The sequence below is a fragment of the Cyanistes caeruleus genome, chromosome 6, assembly GCF_971803275.1.
Source record: "Cyanistes caeruleus chromosome 6, bCyaCae1.hap1.1, whole genome shotgun sequence".
In the NCBI taxonomy this organism is placed as follows: Eukaryota; Metazoa; Chordata; class Aves; order Passeriformes; family Paridae; genus Cyanistes; species Cyanistes caeruleus.
The window spans coordinates 47,929,936-47,953,393 of record NC_141706.1 but is presented as its reverse complement, the minus strand read 5'-3'; the positions used below and the strand labels follow the sequence as shown (position 1 = coordinate 47,953,393).

Genomic DNA, 23,458 nt, shown 5'->3' with positions numbered 1-23,458 from the left:
ATCATTGCCAAAAAGTCCACAGGTTACTTATCAGTGACTTAACTTTTAAACATGGAAACTAATCTTTATTTGCATTAAATACAAACATCTGAGTAGTTACATTTTACCAAGGTTTTGTTTTATGGAGAAGAAGATTGCTAACTGAAACTGACATTACAGAAATGCAGTGAGGAATGGAAATCAAGAAAAGGGAAAGGAAAACGGGGAACAAAAAATTTGGAGATATTGGCTGTCATGTGCTATTTCACCTGTATACATACCACTAACTACATGGAGCAATGAAGCCACTTTGAGACAAGAGAATGGAACAAAAATATCATAACATTGACAGAAAATTTACAACCAACATCAGCAAAAGAGAAGGAAGAGGGAAAAGATAATGTACTGAGTAGGCAGTTACAAATCTGTTTAAACCTGAGCCTCAAGAAAGATACAAATATAGAGGCTGGTGTGCTCACAGCCCTGCTCATGAAGTAATAGTTGCCAAAACCCAACCACTGACACGAACATTCAGGGACATTCTGCTGTAGGCAGCAAGGAGGCAATCAGATCCTAACATAAAAGGTAATATCCCAATCTCCAGTCTTGATCTAAACCATGAAGTTTAGTACCCTTTCCAATTTCCCTGTCCCTGTTAATAGGAATATCCAAAATTACAGCGATTATCAACATAAATGTCATCTCTGCATCTGGCTAAATTCTTGGTCTTAATGAAACCCTTTGGCAAATCATGCATTCTGATAGCTAGGTCCAGCTTGTTACCATACCACAGACTTTTTGTGCGTTACAAACAAAATCTTTAAAGAAAACGTTTTTTTAAAGGAATTTAAGCACACTACACATCCTTACAAATCTGTTAGATCCTGTTCTTATAATGAGGATAACTGCATCTTGCTGTATCTTACTTATCTTTACAACATCCCAAATTACAGACTGTAAAAGCATTCACTACTTGAGTAATGACTAGAGGCAGGTGTGTAAGGGACAAGGTACTTAGTGATGAAATTAGGTAAACTGTCACATAATGGCTAGTCACCAGCTCCTCCAGCTTGGAAGAATTATTTTCTAAAGACCATTTTCTTGTTCTCTGTTCAATTTTAAGTAAGTGAAACATCAGGACTGCTCAGGATTGCTCCCTAGGGACAGTCACTTCCCCTGGCCCTGCTGGCCACACTATTGCTGATACAGGCCAGGATGCCACTGGCCCTCTGGGACACCTGGGCACAGCTGGCTCATGTTCAGTTGGCTGTCAACCAGCACCCCCAGGTCCCCTAAATCTACACACTCTCAGATCTTGTTCTGCCAGACAGCTTTCCAGCCACTCTGCCCCCAGCCTGTAGCACTGCCTGGGGTTGTTGTGACCCAAGTGCAGGACTTGGCACTTGGCCTTGTTGAATCTCATACCACTGGCCTTGGCTCATTTTTACAGCTGCAGCAGTGTGGAAAATAGGTATTGTTGCTGCTACCAGTCCAAAGCATTTCTTGAGAAAGCCGCTGGGGTTGGCACAGACAGTCACTGTACCCAAAACTCACACACCACAGATAGGTCAGCAAAGAAAGACTGAAAGGCTTTGCTGTATGGTATTCCAGAGAGGTTTACTGCAGCCCCACCAAAGGGATCCAGTGACAAAAGACCAAGACTTCCTGCCATGTCTCAGGTTAAGTATTGGGTCAGGGGCCAATAGTCCAGGGGCACTGGGGCAACACAAAGGTCACTCACCTATAGGGGACAAGGTGGATTTACCTAGTGTTGCACAGTACCATGGGAGAAGCATCTTGTCTCAATCACAAGCAGTCAGGCTTTCCTGATGCCTGTGCCAGGCTTTCCAGGGCACAGGCTGAGAAAATCCCCTAGTAGGCTCAAGGCCTTCTTCATCCAGCCTGTCCATATCCCTCTGCAGAACCTTCCTACTCTGAAGCAGATCAATATTCCCAGCCAACTTGGTGCTGTCTCCAAACTGACTGAGGGTGCATCCAATCCCCTCATGCCTATCACTGACAGAGATAATGCATACAAGTGACGCCAGTATCGAGCCCTGTGAAACACCACTGGTGACTGGCCATCAACTGGGTTTAACTCAATTCACCACCACTTTTATGGCTTGGCCATCCAGACAATTTTTTACCCAGCAAATAATGTGCCCCTCAAAGCCATGAGCAGTCAGTTTCTCCAGAAGAATGCTGTGGGAAAACAGAGTCAAAGGTTTTACGCAGGCCCACATAGTATCCTCAACCATTAGGTCAGACACCCTGTCATAGATGGAGATCAAGTTGGTCAAGCAGAACCTGTCTTTCATAAACTTGTGCTGGCTGGGCCTATCCCCTGGTTGTCCTGTATGTGCCACATGATGGCACATAGATGATCTGTTCCATGATCCTCCCTGGCACCATGGTCAGGCTGACAGGCCAACAGTTCCTTGGATTCTCTTTCCAGCCCTTCTTGTAGACAGGTATCACATCAGCTAACCTCTAGTCTTCTGAGACCTTCCTGCTCAACCAGAACTGCTCATAAATGATGGAGAATGGCTTGTCAAGCTCTTCTGTGAGCTCCCTCAGTATTCCTGGTGGGTTCCATATGGCCCCACAGACTTGTGTGCATTAAAGTGGAGCAGCAGGTTGCTGTTTCCTCTTGAATTACAGGGACTTCATTCTGCTCCTTATTTCTGTCTTCCAGCTCAGGGGGCTGAGTACCCTGAGGATAGCTGGTCCAACTATAAAAGACTGAAGCAAAGGCAGCATAAAGTATTTCAGTCTTTTCCTCATCCTTTGTGGGAATGCTTCCACCCGCATGCAATGAAGGATGGAGAATCTTTATGCTTTCCTTGATAACAGCAAAACTTTCGCCCTACTGACTTGTCAAAAGAAGAAAGGCATCATCACTATGGGAACATAAGTATGGCAGAGAATGCCTGAAATGTCTATTGAGCTCTGCCTTGGACAAAACCTACAACAGAGATGTCAAGGAGGCCTGCCAGAGACAGAACATGTACACAGCCCCTTCATAGTGAGCTCCTTTCCTTATGTTTTAGCCCACTCCACATCTTGTTTGCTAAAGCACTTACGAGGTCAGAATTGGAAGAATTATTCCTACAAAGGCTGCTCTGACACAGACTTCCACAAAACCTTAAAGTAATTTTTATACTTTAGAAAACTGGTATTATGAATGATAGAAAAAAGATGTTCTTGTAGTTTTTGTTAATAAACTTCCTTTGTTCCTTTTAAGTTTTAAGCCTGTTTTGCTCTTGTACTAATCCTTATCTCACAGCAAGAAATAAGTAAGTTTTCTAGTAATTTTCTAGTTACTGCTTTAAAACCACAACATTTATTTAGTGCATTAGCAGAGAAATGAAATTAACAAATCTAAACTACTACAGATGTGAATTTTGTATCAGGTGTCAGCAAGACACCTATTACTTAAACACTAACAAGGTCCAGTGAGGCCCTGTTAAGCATTCATAAGAAGACCACAGGCTGGAGGTAAGGAAGGAAAGAAATGAGACAGGATGGCAAATCTCTTTCAGAATTTCTTTGCTTGGTATCTTTGACAATGAAGTTTCAAATCCCAATAACAGACAGAAAGATTTAAGATCAACATTCATTCTCAATTCTACATCTTAAAACAGGGACAGAGAATGCCCTCATTGAAGATTCAAATTTAGCTCCCTCCTACTTGGACCTTTGTGCCATCTTGTGCACTTCTTATGAAAAAATATTTACATGGAAATTGTCAGCTCAACAAGCAAAGGGAGAGAAAATTTTTATGTCAGAGGAACAAAGCCTGCTGCAAGTTGGTTTTCTTTTTTCCTTATTAACAAAACATTCTGTGGCATGAGTCAGATAATATGGAGTGGGAGGATCACACTCCAGCAGGCTGTGGTAGAGCAGGTGGAGCCGTGGAGACAGCTTGGACATATGCATCATGTGCATTTTCTCTTGAAGGACTTGGAGAAACAAGTGCTACAAAGCTGATTTTGCACGGGTATCTTGCTGGCTAAACTTGTATTTTAAAACACTGGGATTCCTGAGTTGTTTTCCTCCATCTGCATCAATTAATGTTTTTCTTTTGTAACTTTTTTTCCAAGATGAGGCAAAAAAGCCACAGATTTCTCTCACAGACTATTTGGGAAACTAATTCTGAGAGCAGATGACAGCTGTTTCAATTATAAATCCATAATACTTATGCTATTTTCTGGACACAGAGCAGATTCAATGGTGTAGAAAGGATATTCCACAAAGGGGACTCATATAGTGAAGCTGGCTTATTTTCCTTGGCCCTTAATCACTGACTTTTTTCTGGTTCTTCTGCTGTTACACTCCAGGTTAAAGTAGCATTGTAGTACATACAAGCAAATTGTCATGTTAGATCTAGACAAAGGTTTTTATAAAGCCCTGTATTCCTCCAAACATCAGGAAGCTTTTTAACAGCACTGAAAGTCCCTGGATTTAATAATCAGTTTTATTCAATTTCCAGGATTATAGATAGCCTGGGTCTGTCTGTTTGCCCTCTCAATACTACTGGCATGAATAAACAATGACAGTGATCCCAGAGAAGTCACATCAGTGTAAATGAAAACATCAGGTCCATGGTAAGGAGGCCAGCTCTTGCATTAATGTAGCCCCTCAGTGGCTCAGCAAATAATTTAAAATAAATAAATAATGTGAACAAGACACAGTAAATCCAAATTTGAATAATGAGAACTTTAGATGTGCTGTTCTTTGGAATATTATTTATATGAACAAACAGTAGCCCTAGGTGTTCTCAAACAAGCCCAGCAGGTCTCTAAAGGTTTGTTAGCTGACTGCTTGCCTGAGGGCCACTGGATCTATTACAGTCCTGCTGTAGCTTCCTGCTGAAAAAACTCTTCCTGAGCATCTCAAATCTGGCACCAGGCTAGATAGTGAGTATGCCAGGAAAACGCTGTGGAGACCCCAGTGAGACATTACTTACTGTGCCTAGCTTGGGGTGCCAGACTTCTGACACCTCAGATCGCATCTCATTTTGAATGTGTGCAAGGAGCTTTTAATTGAGGTGGAGGGAAGTGTCCTCCTTCCATGGCAGACAAGTCAGGCTGGGCACAACTGCAGTACCAAGGGATAAGGGGAGATCCTCAAGGGGAAAAGTGGTGATGAAATTGGCATGATTGCTAGTGGCTTCCTGTAGGAGAATGAGCTAGTAATTTGGAAAAACAAGCTTGTTAGAGGAAAACAGGAATGACACCAATCTGCTGTAATGAGCAGGCAGTAGAACAGAGCCTCCACGTCATGTTCCATTCTGGGTCTGAGCCACACACTGCAGACGTTGTGGCCTTACAGGGTGTAAATTAACACAGACTAATGATTTTTCCTCTTTTTAGCCTCCCAAGCTAGTATCAGTTTACAGTGAGAACAACAAATGACAAAAACAATGCAGCAGAATTGAGGGCAGACTAGGAGATTTCCATCAACTGTGCTATATAGGCTTTAATTTGTCAGGGTGAAGGAAATGAAAGACTGCATGCTTTAACCAACTGTTTTGGTCTTGAGGTTAAGCAGTTACTCACCTGGGGCAAGGAGCTCCCAGTTTCCTCCAGACTATGGGCATTTTTAAAAATAATAATAATACTCCAGAGAACCATCTAGCTATGAGAACATTGTCCAGGGTGTAAATTCTTCAGATGATGAAACATTCCTTTTACAGATGAGAACACAGTTGCACAGAAGGATTAAATTACTTACCCCAGTATTATAAAGTAAATCAGTGATAAAATAGAGAAAATAATCAGATGTCCTGATGCCCACTTCTGTACATAAATCACTAGGATCATAATTTCTTCTGCAAGATCATAATTTCCTTCTTTCATATGCTATCTTGCTTCCAAGAGAAAGATTATTCTACATGCTGCATGGACTAACATTTTTCCAAGTCTAATTCAGAACCTGTCAAACCATGGAGTTGCTCTTCTATTCCCCTGGGAAAAGATTCCAGAGCTTGACAGGGCAAGGACGTATCTCCATGACAGAAAGTTTTCCATAATATTTGCCCTTAAATTTTTCTATTCTCCACTTGTAGTCATCTAAATATCTTGTCTCTTTCTATAGTATTTATGATCATCAAATACTAGCAGAGCTGCATTTCCCCTTCTCTCTCCCAGATATCACTTAAGCAAGATTAGCTAACTCCTTCAGTAATATCTCTAAAAGCAATTCCTTAAATTCCCAAAACAGTTTTAATTTATTTCCCTAAACTTTCTCCACTCTTCCAATATTAGACACTTCAATGTTTCCACAGTGTGTTCTTTGACCTTGACCAAACAAGGTACTTCTTTTCTCTCTGCTGATGGGACAGACTGCAGCAAGATGGTGGAAAAACTGGAGTCTGGAGCAGGAGCTCAGTGATGTCACAAGACCCCTAGAGCTGAGTGATTACTGGAAAGCTCTTGAAGCAATGTTTCTTTTCATCAATTGGAACTGGAAAGAGTGCCAGATGCTACATTAACATTGAGCTAATTTACCCAAAGGTGAGAGGCAGAACTTACTGCTTCCTTCCTGTTCTTTTTACCATTTTAACCCACAGAAAACAGAACAAACAGATGCAAAATTCCATCATTAAATAATAAAAATGAAATTGTTTGTTTCACTGCTTGGCTAAATCAGCAAAAGACAAACACCAATACCTGAAACCCCTGCGGTTTCTACTGTGGTCAGAATGAAGCCTCACAAAAATGCCCATCTCAGCAGAAATATACAACCCTGGGCTGTCACATTAACATAAATTACAGCAGCCAGAAATTATTGCTGCCTCTAATCTCCAAACACTCAGGAGCTGCACTGCGTTCAGTGGAATGACCTGTCCTCCATGATGCATTAGTGTTTGCACTCTCTCTCTCATGCACACACAAAGCCCGTCCTTTTGAAGCACTGAGATTTATGTTTCCTGAAATAAAAAACCCAATATTTTAACTGCTCCTGCCTGGTCCTCTTCCTCCTCCCTAATAAAATCATCAACTCTTAGCTTTTTGAGGACAGTGGGACTTCTACTTTGAGTGAAGATCAAAAAAATAAACAAAGGGCAACCCAAAGTTTCAATTAGAATCTTGCTACTTCCACCCAAGAAAACAGAGTAACTTCCTTTCACCTCATATTCCTAAACTGAAAGTGATGTGAAATAGTTAGCAAGAGTTTACAAAGAACCTGTGTTTAATCATGCTTATACAGTCACATAAAAAAGACAACCTGCTGATGTGGTTTTTCAGTTTATGTTGTCCATCCCTCTGACCCATCCCCTATATCCCATGGCTTCTCTGACTTCTCTTTGCTACTCCTTAAAAACATTACAGCTATGCCTGTGAACAAGTCTGTCTAAAACTAAGCTAGGAGAAACTAATATGCGTAAGTTCTTATTTCTACTAAAGGTTGGCTAATTTTAACTTAATAACTGGCTTTTTGTTTGCTTTTAAAGTGCTATTAGTTGTTCCCAATGAAACTGATGTAAACCAGGCTTAAACCAAAGTGAGTGCTCTGGCTTAACGAGGCTATAGGAAGCAGTATCTTAAACCAGTACAACTGATGGCAGAGGAAACCAAAGACTGAAGGTTTACTGTTGAAGACAGAATGATAAAGGTCTGCCTGAAATAAAAATAATAAGTAGAGGTTGAATAGCAATGGAACCGGCAGATTTAATTTCCCCCCAGCTATTTGAAAAGCAGACACAACAGAGAGTTGAAAACAAGTTTTCACTCCAGAAAAAAAGGATAATGTCATGCTGTTTGAGGTCTTGAGTAATTAAAATTTTAAAAAAACAATCTAGCAAACAGCAAAACACATGCAACATGCAACTCCTTCAAAAGTCATGTGAGGGCAGAACATATTCTCCAGGCAAAGAGAGTGACGGAAGTTAGGTCTGGCTGAGCTCATGTGTGGTGTGGCTGGGGGTTGTGATGTTTGAGGAGGGATACATACAGGAAGAACTGCTGCTCTGAGAGGAACATCTATATTTCATATCTTATTTTGTTTGAGAATGGAGGGCTTTATACAGTTCTTTAAAATAATGAAAATCCATCAAAGCTTTCTGACTCTGTGCAAATCATTTCCTCTTCCTAAAAGGAATAAACTACTACCCCCAAATTTAGACCAACTGTTGTAGTGAAAGAGGCACAGTTTTTAATAGGAATGTGGCAGCAATAAATAACCTGGCACCTAATACTACAATAAGAGCACACTGCTGACGACTGAGGGTTACTACTCTGAAATCATCATAAAATGACAGATTAAATCAGATCTAGCTCTATGCATAATACAACTCTTCCACACATCCAAATGTTATGTTCTAAAAGCCAGACAACAGCAAACACAACTCTCCACAATGCCACCAAGTAATCTGAAGACTCCACACTACCCTTCACTCGCTAGGACACAACAGCTGTCGTAAACATAGACAGCATGTTAATATTAAGGATCACTGCTATTACAAACCTACCAAATAAAATATCTAGAATAAAACAGTTATTAATAACCATACTTAGGACATTTTATTTAGGACTAGATGATAGCAAAGGGCTACAACAGCATGTCAATGGCTATTTGATGCAGACAAGCCACACTGCAGAGCCAGGAGAAGCCCCAAAAGCTTGCTTTCAGAGAAAACTTTGCATCTACTCAGAAAGGCCTTTTTAGAGACCAACATCAACACCAGATTAAATCTGCAACAGAATGAATGACTTTCAACTCTAAATCAGTGTTGAAAGTCTCCCACTCTTCTATTTCAAACTCACCACATGTTCCCACCAAAATAATCAGCTGTGAAAGAGTGAATTATGCCTATATTTAAAGTTCATATTGTTAGGCTTTGGAGCTGTATCCCCTTGATAAAAACAGACACAGTCCTAACATTCCTCAAAGGCACTGCTTATAGGTTGTATGCAGCCTCATCCATCTGCTTGGAAAATATTTAAAAGGATAGATATCTATGAGACACACTCCATTAAAACACTGCCAGCAAATACTTCAAGCAGTACCTAATTCTCCCCTCATTTATACCTCTCCTTTCATGCCAAGAGACAGCATTTTCAACACTCAGGTCTATCGGGTTATGTCAGAAACATAACCACTGTCCTTGTGTCATCTGTGTCAAAGATATCTCTTTTTTCTTCCTCTTCTTCCTCAGATCTAAGTTCCTGAGTCTAGAAAGGTTGTCTACTTCTTTTATGCCTCAACTGAGAAATCGATAAATGCTTTCAGCCTTTCCAACTTTATGTTTTTATTTGACAAGAGTGTACAACAACAACGATCTATGTGACACGGTTACAGCGGAATATTCTTAGGTGTACTATCACATTGCTGCAATTGAACAGGATACAATAAAAGAGATTTAAGCTAAGTGTTACCCTGCCTTTGCAATGAAGAATGTTCAAACAGTTAATTAAAGTAACTTACCTAACACAGTATAGTCTGATACAGCATCCAAATCTTTCACCAGTTAAGTTTTAAGGTGACACACTCACTCTATGGTAAAAAGTCATCCAAGTCCTGGAATAGCTATTTTATTACCATTATTCAAGTACATGTTCCCTGTTTCAACAAGCATACACAGTAGTCCCTCTGTCCTTCTTCCCAACCCATTGTGGGCTCCCTGGGCATTGCACAGACCTGTAGTGCCATGCTACAAAGAGAGGTAAGGAGGATGGAGGTACAGGATTCCTGCTAAATGTTGGGATGCTAAATGTTGGGACTGAATTAAGGATCGTGATATGATTCTTAAAACTTACGCGACTACCATAAAATACTCCTAGATACTAAGGAGAAATTAGGAGCCCCCACCTTGTTACAAGCACATGGAAGTTGACAAAAATATTTTTCTTAAATGAGCTCTTAATTTTGTTCATTTCCCTCCACTTAAAGCATAATCCAAATGATTAAAACAAAATGCAAATGATTACCAAAAGCTCAAATAAGTACACGAACAACAGAGATCATACAAACTCATCACAAAAGAGAACACTTGAGCTTCTTGTGAGAAATACTCAAAGAAGCAAAACTAAGCTAATTAAATTATGCCAAATGCAGGTAGACTGGGATGCCCAAAGCACCTTCCTGCCCTGATAATTATATATTTGGACTGCATTGCCATAAAACTGGCCTATAGCAATCTCTTCTCTTAAAAACAACAACAAAACCTAACAAAAAAAAAATGCAGAAAAGAAAAATCAAAGTCAGCTATGGCTCGACAGGTCTGCAGTAAAGCCCAGCCATGTAGAAAATAGAGCAGCAGCTGCACTACAGGATCAAAAAACAGAGTGAGCAAACTCCATCATCAGGCAGAATTATCTTACTGGATTTAAAAAAAAAAAATCAAACAGCAAAAACCACCAAAAAACCCCAAAAAAATTACACGCAAAAAAAAAGAGAAAATAAATACACCCACCCTCACTCCTCAAATGTCTCCCCCAAACCCAAGAGATTTGGGTTTCTAATGTAGGATATCTGCTTATTACCCATTACCTCCCTTAAAGGCTTATTTTTTTCAAATGTCTGGCTCTCATCAGACTGTAGTTCAGCATTTCAGAAGGAAGAAGCAAAAAGGCAAGGAAGTCTAACCTAGCAGACTGCCCTTCACAGTCATATTCCATACACAAGGCTCTTGGAGGAGTCATCCTGCCAAGCGTGGGAGGAGGGTTGTTCCCACATCCTGTCAGGGCATAACAACTACACGGCAAGCTCAGGTAAGTACACCACAGCATCAGCAGACAGCATCCAAATCATCTCACAGAAACAGGCTCAAACCATTTCTCTGTGAACAACTATATTCTTAGAGTGGTTAGAAAGTCTAATATTGCTAATACTCATACCTATACGTGAATCCAGAGGCAAAATTTAGATAATAAATTCTCACCTCAAGTGCTTCTCTGAGTATATAAAATAGCTCTCCCCCTAAAAAAGTTCAGCCAGCCTTTATCCCTTAAGATAGTGGACATGAGGAAGAGATCTCAGAAATACTTCTGGCTAATGAATTTTGAGGCTCTAGCATACACATGCTGCCATAAAAGTGCCTTCTTTTCCTTGAACCTGCTGGAACCAAATCCCTGTTTGGGGATTGGTAATCTGTTTCCTACAACAAACCTACTTAAAGCCCTAGGAGGAGGAGGAGTGTCCTGTTATGCCTGTATGATTTCTGATGGTGTTGTCAGTTGATAGCAAGAAAGTGCAATTCCTGAAATACAATCAGACACCATTCTCCATCAGATGTCACCAAATTACATCATCGTTTCCTAATTTCTCCTGTCCAGTTCTCACACCATGTCCTGCTCACCTTTTTCTGCTTATCTGAATGCATGAAATCCCTGACTGCATACGCTGAGGCACCTAAAAAGGTCAGCCCTCAGGTGTTATAGGACATGTCCACTAACTTCATGTCCAGAATGAATGCTATGTAGCATCAAGTATCTCTTTATTCATGCATGTTTATATTTATGACTTCTAAAAAAATCCCTCCATGCCTCAAGGAAGTATTTACTGGACAGAAATGACAGGAAATTGTGTTAACTGCAGTGTCAGTACATGGGTAGTGTAAATATACATCTAAGTGGTTATCATTCAACAATGGAAAGTGAACATCAGCAAAGACATCTGGAATTCTGGTGTTCCATCAATTCCCTGGCCTTCAGCAAAAGGTTTTTCACTTGTTTCATCTCCTACACATCTTTAGCCTTTTGGGATTGTCAGCCCTGTGCATATACAGGTGAAGGGAAAAACCGCAGAGCCAGCTATAAAGAGCAGAGAGTAAAGGTGGATGTCTTTAAAACATAAAGTGCTGTGGTACCCTTTGATATAACCCTGCATTGCAGAGAGGTCAATTTACCCACAGCAACAGCAGCCAAGGGCAGGGAGCAGACCCTTCCACTGAATTTGCTATCATTTCTGAGATGATCACAGCATAAAACAGCACAGATAAATCACGCAGCCACAGTAAAAGCAGGTATCCAAGCTTGAAACAAAACAAACCTCACAAGAGAAACAGAGTAATCCAAGGAATTTTCATTTAATCCCCCCAAGTCATTAACATTTGAGGCATTTCTGTCACTTTGACAATTCTTACTGCAATATACTAAAAGTACATTAAGATTACGAATAAAAGGATTTATAAAAAAACAAATAAACTCTTGAAGAATTATGCTGATACACCACTGAAACACTAATACACCAAAACAGACTCAAAAGATAGCTCTGGTTTTCTAAGCAGCTCCAGGTAAGCTGAAAGCACAGCTGGACACTCCCTGCTGTAGTGATGCCTGGAGAGGCAGGAGTAGCAGCCCCCTTTAGCACTGCACAGCCTTTCCCTCCAGAACAGAGGGCAGGTGCCTGCTGAGCCAACACATCCCAACAAATCCCCTGGAAACACCGACAGCCAGACTCCATGGGGCCTGCAGGGAGCCAGAACTGCCCTTCCCTGGCCTCTATCTCATACTCCAGTACACTTCTACTGAAGCAAAAGCTTCATGTTAGCTGCAGATCAGCAAGCTGCAGACTCACCTGAGCAACAGGTAGGGGGATAAATAAGGGAAGTCGACCTGTTTGAGAGCAAGTGGGAAGTGGAAAAGATTCACACAAAGCAAAGACAAACAGCAACACGATAAAAAAAGTATCTGGGATGAATGCAAGTGTCACTCATCTGCAAGAGGTGACAGCACACAAAGAGCTGAAGACTGGGAGCACTCAGCAGTTTAACCGGTCCTCTAAGGATATGGTGACATGCAAACGATGATCTGCCTCTGGGAAAGCAATTTTCTTAATTCCTCCTAAATTCTGTGAAATGGGCACGGGTACATAATGCAGGAGCATTTTACAGATGTACCCTTATGAAAAAGCGAGGTCTTTTTGCATTTAGAACAACTGAAAGCCAAGGGCTGTCTGTACTGCTTCAAGATGAGCTGCAATGCACGTCTCCAGCTGACCTTCAAATCGCTGCCACTAGGAACTTCCACAGCCACAGCTAAGACACAGCTCAAACAAAACTCAGTCCTTAAAGTCACCTTGTGAGACCCCAGTGTTTACCCAAGAAAATCCAGCTTGTGGATGCACTGAAGTTCTCAAAAGAATTAATGGTAGGTGCACAGACCCAAGTTTAAAGAAAAACCGAAAAAGAAAAGAACACATTGCATTGACTTATTTTCTCAATTTCTGAAACTTTTCATCACTTCAGAGATGGTCTGTGAGATATACTGGAGCCCCATTGACACAGTAGATTTCAAGTAGAAATCTCACTAATATACTGAACGATCCACTGGCATAAAAGAAAATATGTGGCAATAGTGTATGAGCACGTCTCTGGAAGGTCAAAATAATACTTCAGTCTGTGCTGAAGCTCTTATTGCACCTCTTGTTAGAACTACAAGGGAGTGTGCATAACAAATTTTCTAGAAGAAAATCCAGCATAGACATAAAAAAATGGTGTTTAATTCACATTAAAATATAATACTACAGACAGAAATGTTAACCTACTTTACCTCTTCTCCAGCAATGGGATGAACTGAGACTTCAAGGTCATCCCTCATCATCATTACAGGTTCACAAAAACAGTACTAGCAAGAGCTGTAGATAAGAATTATGTTTTTACCACTGTATCATCTCATTCCTGTAGTTTTCATAGGCATACCGTGTGATGTGGTTATTTTTGCAACCTTTTTGCATTTGCAGATGTCCTAGTAAATGGTATTTATTAGAGGAATATTCCGGTCTTGAAAAGATGCACATTTCAAATAGCATATTTCACAGATAATGCAAATTTGGATGGGCTCAATGAAATGGAGAAAAGGTGAAAAAGAGGCCAGATTCACCAAGAAATATTTGCTAAAGAAGTTCCTGAAGAGCATGATTTAACCAAAACTTCTCAATTTGTGTAGGCTAAGAAAGAATAGTAAATATGCAAACGTATTATTAGTTCTGAACCTCAATATTAGTTTTAAGATCTTGGTATCTAGCTTGAAAATAATCACGTAGAATACCTGTATATAGTCCTCTCACATCTATATTTTTTTGGCCTTTTTTAATATTTGGTCAAAACTTAGATGACTCTAAAATGTCTCCAAGGCAAAGGTCTCTCACTGTCATAAACATGAATTATAATACTGTCCATTCACATGCCATTTCCAATCCATGGATATCAAAACTTTTGAGGATAAACCTTTTAAAGATGCTATGAAGTATTACAAACATCAACCTTTATTTTCATACCTAAAGCTGGCAACCTGATATCAGAACTGGGTCTGCAGTCCAGGAATTCTGGCCATTCTGACTACTGTCTCATGCCATCTCTCAGCCTTCATCACAGTAGCCACACATCCAAGTTCATAGTTCTTACTTCTAAATATTCTCCCAAATTCTTCTCCACACAGCAGCACAAGAAAAACCAATCTAACACTGAAGGAGATATAACAAAATCATCTATGCTGGAGATAGCTGCAAGCAATTTCCAATTATTCCCTGATAGCTTGGCATCTCTTCTTAGTGTCATTTAATGCTATCAGATAATAACTAGTTATTTTTCAGACAAATAGGTGGAATCTAATCCTCCTCTCCTACCTTGGTTTGCAAGACTTTTCTTGTGACTTATCTTCTGAGAATTATCTCTTGAGATTTTCTTCTCCAATGGAACAGGCTAAAAGATATCAGGTAAGTTCAGAGTTCACCAGGGCACTTGACGTTCTCTTCACAAAATGTTCTCATGCTGAGTAGGTGGGATATTATGCTGAATAATATTGCTTATGCTGCAAACATCAGCCTGAAAGGGCCACATTTCCTTGGAGTGGGCGGGCTGGAATTAGTTAGAAATGCAGTAAAACAGAGCAACTGATGGACATCAACACAAACTGTACGCTCATCAAGGAAAGAAATTACCATGTTAGTCAATACTAATTTTTAGTTCCAAAATTTGCACATGGGGAAAGAAAAGAGAGTATCTCAGAGGTCCTTCGGTTCTTTCATTGCTCTGTCACCAGGTATCATTTTAGAAAACAACCAAAACACACTGGCAAGCTGCAACTTCTGGTATGAAAAATATTCACATCTCTCTTCCCAAACACATCATGAAAAGCTTCCCATCACAGGCACTTTAGCTGAATGTTTATGGTATGCAAAAAATGAAAGAAATTATCTCTCCTCCATTCTAAGGGCACTAGGACAGGGCAGCGTAAAAAGGGAAACTGACATGGCTGCTGATTTATAAGATTTGTTTTCGGAATTATTCTAGGTATTCCTTACCAGATGTTCTAGTCCAATTCCTTCCCCAACATCCTCCATTAAAAAAAAAGATAAGATAAATATAAAGCAATTGGAGAAACATCTGAGGATTCATCATATTCTGTAAACATCTCATTTGCAGCATGGTGTTTGTATTTATCTTCTTTTCATCCGCCCTGATGTGAGCTGCTTTTGTAGTTCTCCACAGACTTAACGCTAACATCTCGGGGAAACAAAACCACCTCAGAAGTTATTTCTGAATGTACTGATATAATGCAGGAACATTATTCTCAACCTTTATATTCATTTCAGAGGCAAAACAGAAAGTACATTAAGGCTGGTCTGCATAAAATTTCTCATGAAGCCAGATTTTGGTGTGAGCTAGAAAAAAGACTTTCTTTGAACTCCATATTGCTTGCATTTGCATTTTGAAACTGAAATTTCCCCTTGAAACTCCCAATATGTTTCTGTTACCTTCAGGGAACAATAAGGGAGCCCTCCTGTGGATAATGCATCAAATTTAAATTCCCATGACCGACAAGGAGACTGTGTAACCTAGGGGAGAAAATGGTTCTATTTTAGAGCAAAGAGAGTGAGGTGGTAATCCACTGGAGGCTGTAGTTTAATTTAAATGGCTATTAACTTTGTTCCATTGGGGCAGTTATAGCTTAATTCACACTACTTTTCTGAAGCAAAAGAAATCATATCAAATAAAATGTCCAGGCTACAAAAGATATTTTTACAAGACAAAAAAAAACCCAAAAAAAACCCCAAAAAAACCACAAACCCAAACAAACAAAAAAAGTGTGATTTTTTTTTTTAATATATTATTAATGTTAAAATATAATTATTTATGCTTCCAGCTCTTGGAAGGAACCTCATTCATGAGGTTTAACTTTAGGGACAATATTCACATGAGGACATCAACATTTTTCATACTAGTAAAGTTAGGTATTTGCTCAGTCTGGACTCTGTGTTCCTTAGTACATCACTGCTTCCTGCTTCCTCCTTTCTGAAACAAAAATGCTCAGAGAGAACACCAAAACCAAGTTAACTCTGTTACCTACAATCAGTTCTTGTGTTCAACTCATCTATTTAAACAGCTTTGTTGGCTTTAAACAGCAGCTCTGCTCTCAAAAGGAGCAAAATGGCCATGTTCCCCGTCACAACATACTGTTGTTTGCTGTCTGCCACTGGCTTCAAATACTTCTTTTAGAAAAACAAATGGAAAACAAGTACTTGGCCCTGCTGGGTGTTCAGCACTGGGAAAAAAAACCAAAAAAAATCTATGGCAAACACTTCAAGAAGAATTCAAACATCTTCTAAAGTTTTGCATAATCTTAAATTATAGACTGTAGGTGTTGGCTTCCATCACATATAACAGGGTTTACAATTGCTCAGCACCCTTGCAGGATGGAGATTCTGAAGATCACAATTGCTTTGCTTCTGCAGTCCTCAGATTTATGCTTAGCTATCCTATAATATCAATTCCCTTTGCTGATTTCACTTTTGAAGTGGTTGCATACAAAAATGCCAATCACAGTAAAATCTTACAGCTATAGGGACTCCTACTATAGAGGACACTACTGCAGGAATTGCACAGGCAGGTCACTTCACCAGCAGGGAAAACAAAAAGCAGCACTGGAAGTTAACAGAGCACAACATTTTTTTTACAATTACTCTGGCAAGGAACTGAAGAATATTCAGTGCAACTGAAACTGCAGGGAAAACTTAATAATCACTTGTAGTCCAATTTGTTCACAACACTGAAACTAATGCTCTATCTAAACGTACTACACAGCTTTTGTGGACTGCAAGTAATCAAGGCTTGACTTCTGCCTTCTGTTGAAGGAATTTTATCACAGATTTTTACAAAAGTAGAGATAAAATTCAACAGTCTTTGCTATCATTAGTCCTCTCTATAAACAAAGAACATTGAAGCTAACATTTTCTTGTTTTGCTTTGCTCTCTGAAAAACTGCACCTAGTGGAGTATTTCTCTACCCCAGACAAAAAGCCTATAAGGAGTAAGACAGGAAAATACGTCTGTCTTCTTCCTTAGTCTGCCATCATCTAAGGCCTGATTTCCAAATTCACAGACGTGAGCAGGAAGATTTGCATTTCATTTAATTACATCAAAATCAAATACATAATACATGACAGAGACAAAATATCTGCAAACTCAATACAAGCAACATTAGAATTTGGTATGTATAGAGTAAGGAAATAATATGATACACTCAACACCTAGCATGACTGTAAGCATAGCAATTCTGAAAAGTGATCCATCAAAAGAACAGTAGCATGCACGTGGCAAGAAACAGGGCAATGGACTCAATAGTTCAGATTAGTAGTAACCCCTGTGCAGGAGAAGAAATATCTTCCATGAAAAGATGTTTGTAATCCTAATGCACACTGGTATGCTCAATATTGCCTGTACCAAAATCCACAAGGAGGTTTAAATTAAACTACAGAGAAAGATGCTTAAAGAAGGAAAGTAGTAAAAAACAAACAAAACCCCCCAAAAACCAAAATACACAACTACTTGAAGACAAGTAAAAACAGGAAAAATCCCTAAACAAAACAAAACACCAAGTGAAGAAAGGAAATACTTTCACTTTGGATAGAAGCTCTGTTAAGATATTAGGAAAGCAAAACAGTGAGAAGATAACCACACTGAATATCTTGATCCAAAAAGGAAATGTGGGTTTCTCCAGATTCTCACACAATTACGCTATTTTGTCATGAGCCAAAAGTTACAAATACCTCCACTGCACTTAGCAATTTTAGCAAAGAAGCCAGCATAGAATAGAATTCCCAAAACTTTAGAAGTTCTTTCAATATTAAAAAAAAAAAAAAAATCAGTCTTAGGATAACATCTGAAACCAGCCACATTGCAGCAACTGTGACTCATCAATTCTGACCTAACACAGTATGAGACAGGAGAAAAGACTGAGGTAAAAAGGCATGACACCACACCAGTTTCAAAGATCTTTGTCACCAGAGGCAGATTTCAGTGACTAGTTTTCCTAATAACTTCAGCTCCCACCTTTTACTGGAGTATGAGCCACGGTCACCACAGCCCTGGAAATGAGATAGTAATACACAGGATAAGATGGAGAGGAAAAACAAAATAAAAGAAGATTCATGACAGAATTTGGAATCTTTGCAGCGTTTAATACATCTCCTTAAAGATCTTAATTGCCCATCAATCTTCTTCAGTTGGAGAGCGAGAGGTGAACATGCAATTCTTTAGCTTGGCACAGAGGGCAAACTGGAGTTAGAAGAAAAGGAGAAAAGAAGGGCATGCTCAATCGAAACTGGATTTTCTCTCCTCTTACCATGAGAAGACAAGAAGCTTTTCTTTAGTGCTTGCCACTACAGGAAAATTACTTTGGAACAAATAGGAATGTGGCTTAACAGCATTCTATCTGTAATTCCCTTATTCTATACCAAGAGTTCTTTTGGCAGCTAAGCTTAATCCACTTCTAACCCACACAAAGACATGTTCAGTGCAGGGTGCCCACGCAAGGAATTAGTAGAGAATAAGTATGCTAAAGTAAGAAGACATAAGCACAAAGTTCTTCATCAACCTTCACTGCGAATGTCACCTTCATGACATTCCTGCCACCAAGGCAGGAAAAAGAATTAGATGGGAATTGCTGCTCTTCACTCGTATAAACGAAAGACAGACAAGAATTACCCTTTGCTGGTATCAGAGTAAGCCACCTCCAAGCTATCTAGCCATATTCAGACTGGCATATGCAAAACTGGCATAAAACAAGAACAGAGTAATGTCTAATCTATGATATGATTATATGAACTGGACACAATCTTTAATGGCTTTAAGCTGTGTGTGATCTATATGGCTCTAGACAGAACTTTGACATTTCTTACTGCATGTCTTGGTTTTGTCTGGGATACAATTAATTTTCTTCCCAGTATCTGTTATAGTCCTGTGTTGTGGATTTAGTATAAGAGTAATGTTAATAACACACTGATGGTTTTAGTATTTATACTACATCAAAGACTTTCCAGCTTCTCGTGCCATGCCAGGGGGAAGACTGGAGAGGCAGAAGCAATTAAGGGTCACAGCCAGAATAGCTGACTCCAATATGATATTCCATAGCATATGGTGTCATACCATATAAACCAGGGAAAAGCTGGCCAGGGACCACTGCTCAGGAGCTGGCTGGGCATTGACTGGGGAGTGGTGAGCATTGTGTATCACTTGCTTTGAGTATTCTAATGCTTTTGTTATTGAAATAACAATTATTATCTCTCTTTTGTGTCCTGTTTAATAATCTCTGCCTCGTAAGTTCTCAGTTTTAGTCTTTCTTTCCTCCATCCCAGTGGCGGGACCAGGGAGTGAGTAAGCAGCTGAGTGGTGCTCAGTTGCCATCTGGGGTTTACCCATGACAGTGAGATGTCATGATGTCATGATGTCAATGAACAACTTATTATGTAACAATAGCAAGAAAAGCCATTGCTACAGTCCAGACTTATCAGATCCAGATTGGAGATTTATGTAGTCGACATAGTAACTATGACCTTGTCTGTATTTTATCCCATAAATTCAAGATTAGTAAAGTCACTAGAGTAGAGATGCCTGTCTGAATCTCCAATTCTCAAAGTCTTCTGTTCTTCAAGTTCATGTTCCTAAAGGTATACCCAAAAAAAAGGAATTCCCTGTAATACCACTCCCATTCATACCAACAATATTTTGTTCTAAGAGCAGCTTGGAGTCAAGCAGAAAACAAAACAGACACTAAAAAGCATTCCCAGTTTCTAATTCAGAAGAGTCATATTTTAAACTATAGTCCTTAAAATTAAACTGTGTAAGTCCTTAAAATAGAACAGTAAAATTATGTCCCACTTAAGGTTTGGGAATACCTAAAATTTCTTCACAGACTTAAATGAACACTGTCAGGATTAAAATTAAGGACTGTCCCCACATGAGCATGCAGCAACACACACCTTTTTCAGCCATCTTCCCCTAGGTTACTCATGAGACTATCAGAACACGATAGAAAAATGTAGGTTAGATTTCCCTATTATTTTAAGATATGCATGAAGTGAGAGATGAGCGGTATCAACTCAGTGCACTTTCTCTTTACGATCTGTTCTTTCTTGCTCTTATATTTAACGTTTGAATAGTAAAGAATGGAAAAGTCTCTCCTGCTTCTAAAAATAATGATATTTGAATTCTTTTTCTCTATAAATAAAAAAGGTATTATAGAATCTATGCTTTCTTGAGGTGAAGCATAGGCCAAATTAATTTTTAAAACCAAACTCACATTTTCAATCTATGCAGCACATTTCACATTTCAGGTCTGGCATCTCAACCATAACATAAAACTTGCACTAGCAAAAGATGAAAAGGAGAAAGCATGCTTGTCTGCCCTGGAACTCTGCTGCCCTTAGGCATGAGCCAGAAATAATCCCAGAGGCAGAATGCAAATGAAATGTCTCGTCAGCGTGCAAGCCTTAATGCATTTTACCTTAAACATTTACATTAACAGATGGTCCCCTGCAGTCCCATAAACTCACTCCTGAGTTCATTTCCATCTCACTCTAGGCCCCATTTGTCACTGGTCAGACAGAAGAATGTTGCAAGGGAGTTGAGCCAGAAAAGAGGAATGGGACAAACTGTATGAAATGATTGGTGTCACCTACACTTAAGAATTTGACCGTACTTACAAAGGGAGAAAAAATTGTATGTAAAAGGAAAATTAATGGATATGGTGATGATCAGATGACCTAGAATTACCAAGATTAAAACAAACAAACAAACAAACCCTCCTCAACCCACCCCCCCCCCAAAAAAAATAATAACCATCAAAAAATCCCCCAAAAAACCAAAACACACCACCACCGAAAATCAAACAAGAAAACCACTCTGCTCCTTTTGGGGAGGAGGCAAATGCTACTTTTTAAGGTGGAGATGTAGCTGCACACTGTGACAGTGGACTAGGCTGGCTCATGCATTTAAGGAAAAGTGACTGACATCAGGAATGGCATAAGGCCAGACTGCTCAGCCCTCACTTGTGGGAGACGTAAAACTCTCCAGTCGGTCCAGCGCTCTTGTACAAGACTTTGGCTTTTGCTGAATCACTAAATTCTTAGCTCTGTCACAGAAAGTGATATTGGTTTAACCAGGGGAAGTGTAGAATTAAACCCTGCCATGGCAGGTAGAAAGATACCAGCTCTTGAGCCACAGCTCATCTGTGGCTTGGGTGGGTTATAGCAAGGAAATAAATTTTCATTTGTCAATGTTATTTTTATCTTGGCCAAAAGACAAAAATAAATTGTTGTAACAGAGATACCTGCCAAAACAAAACTCTCAAGTGCAAGAAGAAAAACCATAAATTAGTCTAGCTGAACTCCATGAGGGATAAGAATACAAAAGGATAAAAACTGGTGACAAGGTGACACTTCTTTATTCAGGACCTGAAGCATACAAGCAACAGAGTTTGATCTATCTTCTCACCAGTCTTGCACAGATGCCATAGGTGCTTAGACTGTCCCAAACGTATAACACACTGAGTTATCTCAAAACATTTCTCTGAAGCACAAAAGTATCAACTCTATTTTTCAAACTGAACTACATCAGAGATAAAGAAAATTGTGACCCCCACAAAGAATATCCATAATCAAAAAGAAAAATTAACTGAATCACTCAAATCTCCAGTTAATGTCATAATCATTCAACTCTGCCCAGACCATGCAACTGTTATTTCTCCCTGTACCAGCAGGAAAAAAGTACTGGGATCCAGAACTATGGCCTAAGCTGCTTTGCTGTGATGGTAAGAAAAAACCACTGCCAATCCATTTTTTCACCTGAGAAAGGATGCCTTTGTTTATTAAATGAAAAGTTTACTTTACTTCTCTAAATTGCTTCAGGAGCTAGAATATGCTACACTTCACATTGCTTCCATGGATTTGATACTGTAAATTTAAAGACTTATATTTGAGAATTAATGGCGGTGTTCTACAGTAAAGATCAGTCTTCATAAGAAAATCCCATTGTGTCAGGTTCCTAAAATATATTGTTTTTTCCTACAGTCTATATTGAATTTTTCAGCCTGAGTCAAAATGTGAGACAATTGTGAGAAATACTGTTTTCCATTCACCAGCACTTGCACACAGGTTCTTTAGCTGCACTATTGCCCAATGACTTCACAGATCATGAGCATCCAGGTACTTTGGAAGAGGATTTTCCTGAGCAAAATTAAAGAACATATTCCTAAAGATGTGATTTTTTTTTTTAGCATCTCACACTTCAGAAGGCATTCAGAAATTTGTCATGCTCCCTCTATTTCAGTGGCTAGTTAGAAGCCGAGCTTCATAAAGCACAGAGACAGAAAAACTACATTCTCCAAAAGTCTTGCATTCATGACACTCACACATTCTTTTCTTTCTCTAGAGTTCAACAGCATCTGCCTTGAAGGTAGCCTCTACCCCTAAAATGAGTCAGCAGTATTCATGATAACCCACAATTTCTAATTTTCCCATTATCTGTCTAGCTGAAAACCCTGCTGGTACCTGGCAATGAAAGTGAGTCACAGCAGAAAGGATACAGGCACCACACTCAAGGCAAATGCCTCCAGCTCCCTCTTCGAAAACTTAGGCCACTTCCAAGTGGAATTAAGGGACTGTGTCAGGAGGGGAAGAACAGCCTTGTAGAGATGGCCAGCTATAGAAGAGACACCTATATCTTTAACATCATTGTTAACTAGTTAGAAATATCAGTTCACTTGAACAAAAACTGGCTGTGACCTGTATTTTAAGCATGTTCAAGTAATCAGTCAATAATTAGGGCTCTTTGCCAGAAATCTCTCTCATTTATGCCATCTCTGGGGCTGAAATACATTTTTTTTTTTCATCTTTCAGCCTGTACATAATGAGGAAACAGGAAATGTAGCAGTGAGACTGGTTCTTCAAAGATGTGATAACAAAGTGAAGTCTGAATGACAATGAGAGGGACAACCGTACCATTTTGGCCAAAAACTTACACTGCAACAACATTCTCCTCCAGCAGTTAAAATGCAAGCCTGACTGTTGCTGCATTGAGGGGCATGCAGTGAGAGGGAATTTTAGACACCACCTTATCCCAGAGGCAGCCCTCAGAACTTCTGTAATCTCAAAGCTAGCATGGTCACTGTGAAATTCGGTCTGCTTGCAGAAAAAAGCTCTGCCTTCACATCAGGTTCCCCTTTTCCTCCTTGTTCCTCCTCGCACTGCCAAAG

General features: G+C 39.6%; 2 protein-coding genes across 4 annotated transcripts in view; both read right to left on the bottom strand.

Annotated features, from left to right (window-relative positions):
• Window positions 1-23,458, bottom strand: part of NRXN3 (neurexin 3) — a 972,437-nt gene that overhangs the window by 444,235 nt on the left and 504,744 nt on the right. The gene's annotated exons all lie outside the window — the stretch shown is intronic.
• The window catches only part of LOC147652661 (uncharacterized), a 124,905-nt gene that overhangs the window by 92,829 nt on the left and 8,618 nt on the right, over window positions 1-23,458 (bottom strand). The window contains exons 2-4 of the mRNA XM_086893236.1: window positions 16,150-16,236; window positions 15,685-15,765; window positions 14,554-14,629 (exon numbers count right to left, since the gene is read on the bottom strand). Coding sequence (XP_086749362.1) covers window positions 14,554-14,629; window positions 15,685-15,765; window positions 16,150-16,236 — 244 coding nt within the window. The remainder of the gene's footprint in view (window positions 1-14,553; window positions 14,630-15,684; window positions 15,766-16,149; window positions 16,237-23,458) is intronic.